The sequence below is a fragment of the Pimephales promelas genome, chromosome 4 (assembly GCF_988280905.1).
Source record: "Pimephales promelas chromosome 4, fPimPro1.hap1.1, whole genome shotgun sequence".
In the NCBI taxonomy this organism is placed as follows: Eukaryota; Metazoa; Chordata; class Actinopteri; order Cypriniformes; family Leuciscidae; genus Pimephales; species Pimephales promelas.
The window spans coordinates 49,389,285-49,404,050 of record NC_142772.1 but is presented as its reverse complement, the minus strand read 5'-3'; the positions used below and the strand labels follow the sequence as shown (position 1 = coordinate 49,404,050).

General features: G+C 36.2%; 1 protein-coding gene across 4 annotated transcripts in view; it reads right to left on the bottom strand.

Moving 5' to 3' along the window:
* The window catches only part of cita (citron rho-interacting serine/threonine kinase a), a 93,158-nt gene that overhangs the window by 37,802 nt on the left and 40,590 nt on the right, over window positions 1–14,766 (bottom strand). For all 4 annotated transcript variants that reach the window (XM_089130668.1, XM_089130670.1, XM_089130669.1 and 1 more), the window contains exons 14-22: window positions 13,176–13,346; window positions 12,691–12,744; window positions 11,254–11,307; window positions 9,979–10,119; window positions 8,735–8,860; window positions 8,266–8,361; window positions 5,556–5,672; window positions 2,147–2,256; window positions 247–421 (exon numbers count right to left, since the gene is read on the bottom strand). In XM_089130668.1, coding sequence (XP_088986794.1) covers window positions 247–421; window positions 2,147–2,256; window positions 5,556–5,672; window positions 8,266–8,361; window positions 8,735–8,860; window positions 9,979–10,119; window positions 11,254–11,307; window positions 12,691–12,744; window positions 13,176–13,346 — 1,044 coding nt within the window. The remainder of the gene's footprint in view (window positions 1–246; window positions 422–2,146; window positions 2,257–5,555; window positions 5,673–8,265; window positions 8,362–8,734; window positions 8,861–9,978; window positions 10,120–11,253; window positions 11,308–12,690; window positions 12,745–13,175; window positions 13,347–14,766) is intronic.

Below are 14,766 nucleotides of genomic sequence, written 5' to 3'. Positions count from 1 at the left end.
TGGCCTTCATCAGGGAAAATTCAAAATGGCCGTCAATAGACTGCAAGCTATATATCTGCATGTAGTCACATGACCTAAAGTCACAGGTGCTCATCTGCACATAGGAACAACTTTCTTTAGATAAGACAAATCACATTTACATATCAGGATAGTTTAAAATATCAATATAAATGGATACATATAACAAGAGGTTACTATATATGGGACTGAGTGTGTTGTCCCGTGGAGGCGAGCGGACCCTCTCACCTCTCTCAGTCTGGTCTCCAGCTCCAGGATACGGCTCTTCCGGCTCTGCTCCTGCTGGCTCATCTTCTCCAGGTGTTCCTCTAGTTTGGCGTTCTGGGCTTCTAGTTTTCCCGCCTGAGACTCCAGGTAAAACTTCTGCTGCCGCAGCTCTGAGATCATCTCCTCCTGAGCTTTCCTGGAAACACACACACACACACACTGGGGTTACAGGCGCATCTCTGCACATGATCTTTGTGCTTAAAAATCTTTGGTAACACTTTACTTGAAGGGGTGTGGTGTGCGTAAGACTGACATGACACCTTCATAATATATGTCATGAATATGAAGTAGGGTTTATGCATGTTAATGACTGTCATTCACTCAATTATGACATTTTTAATGCAAATATGACGCTTTTATTATGACATTACTGAGACAACACAACCGGTCATAAACATGACATAGCAGATTAATGATCAAACTTAATTTAGCACTTAGCTCTATTGGTTAACATTACATTAAACTGTCAGGTGGTTTTGACGTTGGCTGTCATGAGTCATTATAACATTTGTTAAATATTGCAGTTCCTCCGTCACCCATTAAATCTAAAACACTTCATTTAAGCGTCAAATTAAAGTTTGTAATGTCATTCAACTCATAGCTGGATGATTAGATTTTTTTTAAAGTCCCCCTGTGGCATCAATCCAGTGTTTAATGTTGTTTATGTGGTGTTTTTAATACGCTTAACCGTGTTTAAGTTGATAAGTGGACAGCATTGCTGAGTATTTCCTCCTTGAAACTGAAAACACGTCTCAAAAACACGCTTTGAAATCGCTGGTGTTTCTGACGTCACAAACCACCTTGTAACCAATCAGATCAACATGTGATCGACAACCAGCGGATCTCTGAGGGAGTGCGTGAGTGGAGGCGGGGCTCATTTGCATATTCATAGAACCGTGCATACTAAATGAGGCACGGGTGTCGAGTTACACTCAAGATATTTTAAGGCATGAAGATTTTTTAAAGGAAAAACTTGTCATTTTGGTGATTTGATGAGAATTATTGACTACAGGGGGACTTTAAATAATGCTATGAGATGTTTTAAAAATGATATTTTGAATATTAAAGTTTTTTTTGTGCAAAGCGAGCGACTTACTCGTGTATTATCGTAGAAATGACATATCGCAGACTGTCAGAGAGTTCATTAAATGATGATTATAAAATATCTATTCTAAATTCGCTTAACCAGAGTGACTTCTGGAAAACTTCAACACAATATACTGAGCCACGTTCTGTTTTCTATCATGTGACGTGCACGTAGGGTTGGGTATCGTTTGAATTTGAACGATTCTGATTCCGATTCCTTGTTTTGATTCCGGTTCCTAAAGATTCTCGATTCTGATTCTTTTAAGAGGCAGGGTCAAAAAAGTTTAGCTAACCTTGCTAACCAACGGCCTTTGTGAAGGAAATACTGCTTCTGTCACAAATTTTGCATTTTGCCGAGATTTTGTTATTTTTAGAAAAGTGAAGCCACACTTTGGACCGCCGACGTGAGCTACTCATGTTCGACTCGCATACTCATGTTATGCCAACACTTCCGGTAGACGCATCTTCGTTGGTGTTGTTCAGCGGTTTCTTCTTCCGGTCGGCGGACTGTGAATATCAAAATTAGGAATTGAAATTTTAACTTTTGAACGATTCCGGGAAAAAAGAAAAGTTAGTTAGTAGATTCTCGATACCCAACCCTACGTGCACGTAAATCCACCAGGGTCTGATGCAATTGAGTGAATGTAAAACCAAACCAGCAGCCGGAACCATGGCACTCGGGCCGATGATAATAACCCAGTCTGACCGCGCCGGTTTCTGGCGTCTGAGATCATGTGTTGTGTGTGTCGAGATCATGTGACGTGTTGTCTCTTACATGTTTTTGTGTGTGTAAATGCTGCTGTTGGCTGCCAGTTTATTGGCCTCGGAGAGCTCAGAGATCCGCTGCTCCAGACTCTTCATCTTGTTGTCCATGGCGTTGATGGTCTGCAGAGAGAAACACGCTCAGGACACAGATGCTCGCTGTTTGAGGAATAGGACACGTTGTGCACAAACACACAGCATTGAAAACACGATTTTCAAGCAAAAAGTCGAGAATTTTTATATTTATAGGTTTTATTTTTATAGAGTGAGAATAAAAGTCTAGCATTAGAACTCTTGAAAAAGGAAAAGATCATTAAAGGACGTTTTTGATTAAAGGTTATGCAATTTATACACTACCTTTCAAAAGTTTGGGGTCGGTATTATTATTTAAGTCTCTTCTGCTCATTAAGGCTGCAATTATCTGATCAAAAATATTGTAAAATATTATTCCAATGTAAATCATCTGTTTTCTATGTGAATATGAATATACAGTAAAGTGTAATTTATTCCTGAATTTATCATCATTAATCCAGTCTTCAGTGTCACATGATCCTTCAGAAATCACTCTAATATGAGGATCTGATGCTCAAAGGTTAATTAAAATTCAGACAAATCAATAATTTTATGGCTGCTAATGATAAACTCTTCGTAAGGAAAACTTTAATTTGTTATATGGTGTTCTACCTGCAGTTTCACACGGTGAGCATGTGAGTCTGAGATCAGCCATGCTAATCGAGTTAGCTAAAGTCTAGCGGGTTAACTGGATGAAAGGCTTGAAAATGAGAAGAGATAATGTCAACCCAAATATCAAATGATACATTTATAAATTATATTTATTATAGGACTGTGCAAAAATTAATTGGGATTAATCGTATCCAAAATAAAAGTCTGTGTTTACATAATACATTTGTGTGTGCTGTATATAATTATACACACACTTGCATGTATATATTTAAGAAAATGTGTTATTCATATATAAAATATTTATATTTATATAATATAGATTATGTATTTATATATATATACACAGAATTTAAGCGCAAATAATTCTTAAATATATACATGCATGCATAAATAATTATATACAGCACACACAAATATATGTAAACACAGACTTTTATTTTGGATGCGATTAATCCCAATTAATTTTTGCACAGCCCTAATTTATTATTATCATGAATCAAGAAATTATATAACATCATTATAATATAATGTACATAATATTTAATGTTTAAAATCAATAGTGATGCACAATATATCGGTATCGATAGATAATGTATTATTCCTTCAGCTGAGACGCTTCAGATGCGCACTGTTCAACATGATGATTATGAATTGCTTGAAATATGATTGAAATCAAGTCGGCTATATAAAATGATCATGAGAACATAATTGTGTGTTTGGGACGGGGATTTTACTGGCGAGACTTTTGTTTTTGTAATCAGGCTCTTAAAAATGACATAGAAATCTGGGTTTAGATTTATCGGCCGGTTATCGGCTTTCAAATATAAAGAATTATCGGTTATCGGCTTTCAAATATAAAGAATTATCGGTTATCGGCATTCAAATATAAAGAATTATCGGCTATCGGCTTTCAACTATGAAGAATTATCGGTTATCGGCTTTCAAATATGAAGAATTATCGGTTATCGGCTTTCAAATATGAAGAATTATCGTTATCGGCTTTCAAATATAAAGAATTATCGGTTATCTGCTTTCAAATATAAAGAATTATCGGTTATCGGCATTCAAATATGAAGAATTATCGGTTATCGGCTTTCAAATATGAATAATTATCGGTTATCGGCTTTCAAATATGAAGAATTATCGGTTATCGGCTTTCAAATATGAAGAATTATCGTTATCGGCTTTCAAATATGAAGAATTATCGGTTATCGGCTTTCAAATATGAAGAATTATCGGTTAGCGGCTTTCAAATATGAACAATTATCGGTTATCGGCTTTCAAATATGAAGAATTATCGGTTATCGGCATTCAAATATGAAGAATTATCGGTTATCGGCTTTCAAATATGAAGAATTATCGGTTATCGGCTTTCAAATATAAAGAATTATCGGTTATCGGCTTTCAAATATGAAGAATTATCGGTTATCGGCTTTCAAATATGAAGAATTATCGGTTATCGGCTTTCAAATATGAAGAATTATCGTTATCGGCTTTCAAATATAAAGAATTATTGGTTAGCGGCTTTCAAATATAAAGAATTATCGGTTATCGGCTTTCAAATATAAAGAATTATCGGTTAGCGGCTTTCAAATATAAAGAATTATCGGTTAGCGGCTTTCAAATATAAAGAATTATCGGGTATCGGCTTTCAAATATGAAGAATTATCGGTTAGCGGCTTTCAAATATAAAGAATTATCGGTTATCAGCTTTCAAATATGAAGAATTATCGGTTAGCGGCTTTCAAATATAAATAATTATCGGTTAGCGGCTTTCAAATATAAAGAATTATCGGTTATCGGCTTTCAAATATGAAGAATTATCGGTTATCGGCTTTCAAATATGAAGAATTATCGGTTATCGGCTTTCAAATATGAAGAATTATCGGTTATCGGCTTTCAAATATGAAGAATTATCGGTTATCGGCTTTCAAATATAAAGAATTATCGGTTAGCGGCTTTCAAATATAAAGAATTATCGGTTAGCGGCTTTCAAATATAAAGAATTATCGGTTATCGGCTTTCAAATATGAAGAATTATCGGTTATCGGCTTTCAAATATGAAGAATTATCGGTTAGCGGCTTTCAAATATAAAGAATTATCGGTTAGCGGCTTTCAAATATAAAGAATTATCGGTTATCGGCCAGAATGTTCATTTCGGTGCATCTCTAAAATTAAACATGTGAACTCATCAGTGAACACATTCATTTATTAGATAATAGATGTCATAATAGATGTCATGATTATTAACTAATCATCTGGTCGTGGTTATGCAGTTATTTAAGATAATTACATTTTGCCATCTAAATAACAAATTTAAGTGCTCAAAATGCACAATATTGTGCATCTTTTTCCAGTGAAGGAATAAAGAATGTCATAAAACGCTGTTAAAAAGTACACAAATATATGAATGTTTGTGGGTTTATTCAGACTGCATTATATTATATTATAAATAATTATATAAATACTAATATTGCAGCATTACGGTAAACCATCATTTATATTATTATTTTATATATGGTTTCAAGCAACAACAACAAAAAATAATGTATCGGCTTACACTGTAAGTGACACGAATAAAACCGAATTAAACCACAATAACTCATAAGACAACTAACTCCTGATGTGACGGGCTTCAGTCGTGAACTGGATTCTAGTAGTTCAGACGATGGGATTGAACAAGTGTGTGTCCACAGCAAACACAAGCGAACTCCTGAGGAACACACGAGACACTCACTGCTTTCTGCTCACTGATGAGTTTGCATTTCTCACGCGCCTCTTCCTCGTGTTGAGCTCGCTTCTGCTCCAGACTGTCTTTATCAGCCAGATCCGCCTTCATCTGAGCCTCCAGGACCTGCACACACACACACACACACACACACACACACACACACACACACACACACACACACATAAAGTCAAAAGAGGGCAATATGAGAGCGTTAACAGAACTGGTAAGATCATTTCGTTTCTTAAATTTTAACGAAGATCTTAAAGAATCACTTTGATTTGCGATAACATTGACGTTGGCTTGATGAATAGGCGCTCAGCTGCTCATCTGAGGTGATGCGTGTCGCAGCAGCGACGTCATATCTGACTATAACATGACATATAGCCTATAACTCCCTCACACATTTACTTTTTAGCATTTTTGGGAAGAGTAAAATTTGCATTTGTGGTTTCAACAACCAGATGCGTTTACACTTGTCCAGTTTCATATGGAAACCGTCCCAGACCTCCTCCTGATGTCTGGAGTGCGTTTCGGAGGGCGTTTACACCTGGTCTTTTCACGATCCGATACAGAACACGCATGAAGTGGCCAGGTGTGACCAGCCCCAAACACATCAGCATGATCACTCACATAATGAACCTGATCAACTAATAAAATGAGAAGAAATGGATCTGAAAGTGATTCCGCATGACAGTTTAATGTAATGTTAACCCATAAAGCTAAGCGCTTTTTTAAAGTAATTGTAATTGTGTTTTGTGTGTTCAGAGTTGAAAAATGATACCCTGTTTTATTCTAGCTTCCTGCATTCTTTTTTTATCAACACTTGAATGTGGTTTAGTTTCATAAACACAACAATCTTTTGAGCCAAAAGCTGAGAAAATTGTGTTTTAGTCAAAGACTCCACCCAGATCAGATCCAAAACGATGATCCACACACAGATGGAGTAGATCGAGTCGGTCACAGGGTCAACATTTCACTCAGTAACACAATTAGGCACTTTAGATTTATATGCCTTTAATGTTGATGGCGGGGAGAGAGTCACTTTTAAAATAAGGAAATTAACCCTTGTGCATCAATTAAAAAAAGTTACACATAGGTAAAAAGAGGACAAAAATGTCCATGTCAAAAAACTGTCATAAAAATGTGACGCTTCGGAGCACAGACTTAAGTTTGGTATCATTTTAAAGAAGACCCTTTGCAGATTATTGCTGAAGTAAAATAATAATAATAAGTAAATCCAAAAAAAGTTATATAGGTATAAGTTTATGAAAATTATTTATAAAATATATATTTTATAAATCAGGTTGAACTCAAAACTGCAATAAAATCCAAGGCATGAATCTAAATAGGTTGTGGATGATATCTCAAAAAATGAGCTTTTGGTAACAGTTTGTTTGGGCGTAGTAACATATTTTCCCCACTGGAGCTCACAGTGATTGGATTCGAATTTGCAGTTTTTCTCTCTCAGTATTACAAACACACACACATATTTTTTTATAGCACATATACTAACCACACTCTGACATCCATACCAACACACCCACACAAATATTGTTGCATAATTTATCCAGTTGGCTCTATAATATGCCGAACCAGAAAACAGGAATAAAGCGATATTTGTTTTATAGGCCAAACTTAAAAAAGAAAATGGCACCATCTGATAAAAATTTTGAAGCATTGCCATCTGAATGAAAGCATCTTAACAAAGATTGCATAATTGTATAGTTAACTGAACCGGGGATTAAAAAATGGCAGTTTTAATGGGTTTCAATGGGGACGTTTTTGTCCAAAAGGCACTGAGAGGGAGTATTTTTTGTACCTGATGCAAAAAAATGACGGTGAAATATTAAAATTCCAATAAAAATACACACCTGTGCCAAGTTTTTTGCAGTTAGCTTTAACACAGGCAAAGTGATCAAAAAAAACAAAACTGAAAAGGACAAAAATGTCCATAAGGATGCACAAGGGGACATAAATATGGGGATAAAACGATGAATCGTGATTTTTCAGACAGAAATCTTGATGTGATATGCCCACCGCTAGTCACTGACAGCAGAACAAAGTAGCGATGCATCCGTCATCTTCCTCTTTCATTAACAGACTGACTGGCACACGTGACTCTGACTGGCATTAGCTTCATTTCTATACCGTATTACACAATACATATTGTTTCAAAGCAGCGTCACAATAATGAACGAGAAAATCACAGAATCAATGATGCAAACTTCAATTATTTCGCTGTAAAGCCGCTCTGAAAAGATGTGCCGTTATTTCAGGGTTCATACACATCCTGTCAAATTAAACTCCAGGACTATTTAGGACTTTTAAACACTACTTTTATGGTTTTCAGAAATTGCATTTATCAAAAAATAAGGATTTTTTACAGATTATAAGTTATTTAACTTATTTAATAATATATATATATTAAATACAAGGGTTATAATGGCTATTATCGTTCAATAAATTATATTTTATATTACCATGTTGGCATACTTAGCATTAAAAGATTGTATACGTTTTTTCGAAAAAAATGTAACTCTAATTTCATATATATTGTATTTAAATAATAAAAGCAAGTACCTCTTCATAAATATGGCTGAGTTCAAGAGTCAAAAAGTCAGATTCAAGCTCCTGAAATAGGAAGCGAGCTCACTCCAGCCGTAAGCAGCTCTACAGACGACACGTGTGTGTTTATTCAGCTCAGGTCAAACTCTACCTTGATTTTGTCCTCGTAGAGCCGCTCTTTCTGCACCAGATGAGCTTCCATCCTCTGCGCCGTCGCCTGCGTGTCCCGCAAGTTTTCCTCCAGCTCCTAAACACACACACACACACACACAGCCCAGCGTCAGGTAACACACACACACTAAAATCCCATCAGCAGGAGAAGTAAGTGAAGAAATGGACTTGCTTTGAGAAGCTGTGTGCTGGACGGGCCGGCCTGAAGGTGTGTGTGATCCTCATCGAGAGGTGGAGAGGGGTGTGTGTGTGGCAGCAGATGGGACATCTTGTTAGTGTGAGTGTGTGTTCTGTTGTTATATGCTAATCTGCAGGAAACTCGGATGCACAAGGATGACGGTGCAAAGACAAACGTGACTAGAGGCCTGTGTGTGTGTGTGTGTGAGGTCAGCAGGTTAAGGAGGCGTGTAAGTGCTCTAATCTCTGCTAGTCTGATCCGTCTCTCTCACCAGTATCTTCTCGGCCATCTGTTGGATCTGCTGGGATTTGGTCTGGATGTCGTCCTTCAGTTTATTCTCTCGACGCTCCACCATCTCCAGACGCTTCACCTGGTTTTCCAAAGTCTTTCTGCCCTCCTGACAGCACCAAAGTAAAGATTTGAACACTTATTATAGATTCAGGAAATCACATGAAAACGGTCGAAATCATATTTCGGATAAAGAAACTGTTACTGAATCTTCAAGAAAATTAAGGATATTTAACCCCCAAAATATCATCATTACTGTAATTCAAATGTGTATTAGAGCAAAATACATCATGGTAGTATTTTTTATTAATGAAAAATGTAATATTTTTACTAGGGCTGTGCAAAAGATAATTGCGATTAATCGCATCCAAAATAAAAGTCTGTGTTTACATAATATATTTGTGTGTGCTGTATATAATTATTTATGCATGCATGTATATATTTAAGAATTATTTGCGCTTAAATTCTGTATATATTTATAAAAACATAATCTATATTATATAAATATAAATATTTTATATATGAATAACACATTTTTTTTAAATATATACATGCATGTGTGTGTATTTATATATACAGCACACACAAATATATTATGTAAACACAGACTTTTATTTTGGATGCATTAATTAATTTTTGCACAGCCCTAATTTTTACTCATGAAGGATACATTATATTGATCAGGTGACAGTAAAGATTTATAATGTTAAAAAGTTGTTTTTTTAACAAAAATTCTGGAAAAAAAACAAACTTTTAAACACTGATAAAAATAATCATAATAGTTTCTTGATCATCAGATCCTCATATTAGAGTGATTTCTGAAGGATCATGTGACACTGAAGACTGGAGTAATGATCAATTCACAGGAATATTCACATTTACATAATAATATTTCACTCTTTTTGATCAAATGAATGCAGAGACACTAACATAATAAACACAATAAACATCTTGCTTATTGATAAATAATTACTATGTATTAATTAACAAATGTAAAGCGATACATTTGTTACTGTATTTGTTAATCTTTGTAAAAGTTAGTTAATAAAAATAAAGCTATTCATTGTTAGTACAATATTTTAATAAAGTATTAGTAAATGTTGACATTAAAATTAACTAAGTGCAGTTCATTATTAGTTCATGTTAACTAATGAACCGAATCATCGAATCAAGGTGTTCGCGTGACCTGGTTTCTAGCGGATTATCTGTGTGCAGTGAGGGTCGCACCTCGGTCTCCCGCAGGCGTCTGCGCAGTGTGTCGCTGGGGTCAGATTTACTGCGCAGACGCTCCAGATCTCGCTCCAGACGCTCTTTGGCCTGACGGATGTTTTGCAGCAGCTCCGTGGCTTCAGTGCTCGCCTTCACCGCCTGCGGGGTCAGAGGTCACACATTAAATATGCGACCCTGGATCACAAAACCAGTCACATGTCGCACGGGTTAGCCAAAAATGCACTGTATGGGTCAAAATTATCGATTTTTATTTAATGCCAAAAATCATCAGGATATTAATTAAAGATTGTGTTCCATGAAGATATTTAGGTCATTTCCATCCGTAAATGTATATAAAAAATATTTTTTGTTTAATTTTCTATTACTGTCCTATCCCAACAAACCATACATCAGCGGAAAGAGTCTTTATTCAGATGATGTGTAAATCTCAATTTAAAAAAACTAAAAATGGACCCATGTGACTTAATTAAACTTTAAATTAGATAATAAGATTAAAAGTATGAAAGATGCTGACAGAGCAAATATAAGACCGCAAACAAATTAATTAATCATATAAAATATTGAATATTATAAATGTAACAGTTTTCAATCTATGACCTTCAGATCCTCTAGGGGTCAGATGCCCATGCAAACGTGCTTGTGTTTGTGTGCAACAAAATTACAGTAACATACAGACTGTTGATAATATTAATATACCGTATAATGTAACAGACTAGCCTTTTCTGACACTAGAACATTCAAAATAAATAAATAAATGATTTTTTTTTTTTTGCTTTGTGACATTATTTCCATGAAATAAAGCACATTTAACCTCCAACTCACTTTAATTCTAATATCCATTGAAGTAAAAAAAAGATCATGGTACCATTTGCTGTACTTAATACATTTTTTTTTAAAGAAATTAATACTTGTATTCATCAAGGACACATTAAACTGATCAAATGTGACAGTGAAGAGATTTATAATGTTACAAAATTATTTTATTTCAAATAAATGGTGTATTTTTGCACTTTCTATTCATCAAAGAATCCTGAGAAATAAAATGTATGACGATTTCTACAAAAATATGACCTGTTTTCAACACTGATAATAATCATAAATGTTTCTTGATCATCAGATCATCATACTAGGATCATGTGACACTGAAGACTGGAGTAATGATGATAAATTCAGCTATATTGACAGGAGTAAATGACACTTTACTGTATATTCACATAGAAAACAGATATTTTAAGTTCTAATATTATTTCAGATTTTCAGGACACACGGTACCTTTGAGAGTTTGTCCTGCAGCTCCTGGATCTTCAGCTGCTGTTCGGTGTTTGTCTGAAACACAGAGTCCTCATGAAGTCGGTCGTGTCACACACACACACACACACACACACACTGTGGCGATCACAGCTGACGAGTGTGTAATTAGAGTTATAGACACAGACGTAACACTGATTCAAAGAGGCGTTTAGCACCAGGACGATGAGGAAACCATAGAGATGATCTCAGTGAAGTGCGTCTAAAACTACTCATGTGTGATTTATCGCTCACTATATCATGTGTTAATGTCCTTATTTATTATTGGCATCAGGATGATATTGAACACAAGTAATATGAGGGCATTAGCGTTCCTGCAAACCTGGAAAACTCTCTTCATTTGACAGGATTCAAAGTAGCCTAGAGAACAATGGCCCATCATAATGCACAAACAAAACAAAAAATTAAATACATAAATATATATTAAATAAATTAAATATATTAAATAAATAAAAGAAAACGAGATGGACAGGAGGACACCTGTCGAGGCTTTCTCCGTGTATGGCACAAGATGACAAATAAAACATTCAATTAAGCAAAAAATATAATCATTTAAAATAAAACAAAACACAATAAAACATGGCCCATTTTATAACAAAATAAATAAATACATAATCAATAAATAATTAATCCAATTAAAAACAATTTAAATAATATAATAAAATAAAACATCAAATTAAACATCAAATTATTCTTGAATAATGTTGATATTTTAATCTGTGTTGTATGTATCTGTATTTATTTGTGTCGGGGGACTGCAGATGTAAATTAGCCTAAGGCTAACTCTGGTGTAATGCATCAAATGTTTACATTTATGTTATTAATTGCACATGGTCCCTTTTAAATAAAAATCAATCCAATCCAAACAAGAAATAGAATGAGATTTCTCTGGGAAAAAAAAAAAATTACTTAAACAATAAATAAAAAATAAATATAATAATTGAAAATAAAATAATAAAAATAAAACATTAAATTAAACAAGAAAAAAAAGAGCTTTCCCTGTATTTGGCCCAAGATGGAAATTGAAATATAACAAAACATAAAATATAAATTAATAATAAACCGTAAAAAAGTGCCATGTTATTGGTAAACTCCCCTGCATCTATACACAGCTCTGGCGATGACCGAGTATCAGCAGTGCTTGAATGTCTGATATTAATAGATCAGCTTATCATCACATAATATAAAAACATTTATTCATGCAGAAGTGTGTCCTCTCAAAACTAAACTACTTGACCGGAGAGAGATTTGAGTATGAAGAGCAAAGTGAGCATCATTGAGGACGATTGACACACACTTATCTGAGTCTAATCTGATGACGGATGAATTATTGCTTTCAGTCATTCACGTCGAGGGACACCAACAGATTTCTGATGGATTTCAGTCGTGGTGTGTTTGTACCTTCTCGAGTTTAGAGAGCAGCTCCTCCACCTCCGCTTTGCCCTGTTCCTTCGCCTGAACACACACACACACACACAGGATCAGAGTAGATTGCATAAGTTCAGCATTATATCTAATCATGCATATTCTCCATCATTAACGTACACATGAACCGGGATTACAGGGACAATCAGTAATGTTTAAACCAGGGCCACACACACCCTGCGGAGCCGGAGCCGTGGCCAGGACTGTTCGCGGCTAACACACACTGTGTGCAGCTCCTCCATCCAATGATCACACACAGCTTTGAGCTGCACTACTTCTGATCACAAACAGCCTCTGCTTTCAAATAGTTTTTCAGATTTCCAGAGTGTGTGAATGTGTGCTTGCTTGTTTGTGAGCATGTGTGTGTGTGAGTGTGTGGACCAATAATGGTTCTTCCTATATCTAGACAGCTATACAGTGACCAAGTACTTCAGTGCACACACACACACACACACACACACCTTCTGTATCCTCTGCTGGTACTCGGCTGCTTTCCTCTTGAGCTCTTCGCTGGTCTGTCGGGACTCTCTCAGCTCGGTCTCGTACAGGTCGCTCCGTCGGCGGGCGGCAGAGAGATCCTCCTCCAGCTGTCTGACGGTCACCTGCATCTCCTCCAGCTGAGCGTGATACTCCTACACACACACACCCCGAGAAACATCAGCTCAAATATGAAGTTCATGCATGTTCAGCACCTTTACGCACAAACAGGTCATGTTTGTGTCACACACACACACACACGTTTCAGTGCAGGACGAAAACACCGGCACAAACTCCAGAGGGATCTGACGTGGTACACTTGGTCATTCACACGCCATCGAGTTCCCAGGTTGTCGTCACAATTGTGATCTTGTCATTCACACTCTGTGTGTGTGTGTGTGAGAGAGAGAGAGTGAGTGTAAGTTTGTGTCTGTGTGCGCGTGCTAGTGTGTATTTGAGTGCGAGTAAGTTTCTGTGTGTGCGAGTGTGTATTTGAGTGAGTGTGCGTGAGAATGTGTGATTGAGTGCTAGTGTGAATGATTGAGTGTGTGTGAGATTAATAGTGTGAAAATATTTGTAAAATTACTAATTTTTCACTCGGGTTGAGTGATTCACTTCATTATTGGATGATTCAGCATTTTTGAACAAATCTCTCGAGTGAATGATTCAGTGACTCGCTTCATTACTGGATGATTCAGCATTTTTTAACAAATCTCTCGAGTGAATGATTCAGTGACTCACTTCATTACTGGATGATTCAGCATTTTTGAACAAATCTCTTGAGTGAATGATTCAGTGACTCACTTAGTTACTGGATGAATCAGTGTTTTTGAACAAATCTCTCGAGTGAATGATTCAGTGACTCACTTCATTACTGGATGATTCAGCATTTTTGAACAAATCTCTCGAGTGAATGATTCAGTGACTCACTTCGTTACTGGTAAATGGTAAATGGACTGCATTTATATAGCGCCTTCATAGACCTAATGGCCACCAAAGCGCTTGCCTCACATTCACCCATTCATACACTCATTCATACACCGACGGCGGTGTCAGCCATGCAAGGCGCCAGCCAGCTCGTCGGGAGCTCGTCGGGAGCATTCGGGAGCAGCTGGGATTATGTGGGTTAGGTGTCTTGGACACCTCGACACTTGGTCAGCTGGAACCGAGGATTGAACCACCAACCTTTCGGTCCGTAGACAACCCACATGAACCACTGAGCCACTGCCGCCCCAGTACTGCCGTACTGGATGAATCAGTGTTTTTGAACAAATCTATTGAGTAAATGATTCAGTGACTCACTTCATTACTGGATGAATCAGGGTTTTTGAACAAATCTTTTAAGTGAATGATTCAGTGACTCACTTCATTACTGGATGATTCAGCATTTTTGAACAAATCTCTAGAGTAAATGATTCAGTGACTCACTTCATTACTGGATGATTCAGCATTTTTGAACAAATCTCGTGAGCGAATGATTCAGTGACTCATTTCATTACTGGATGATTCAGCATTTTGAACAAATCTCGTGAGTGAACGATTCAGTGACTCAGGATGAATCAGTGTTTTTGAACA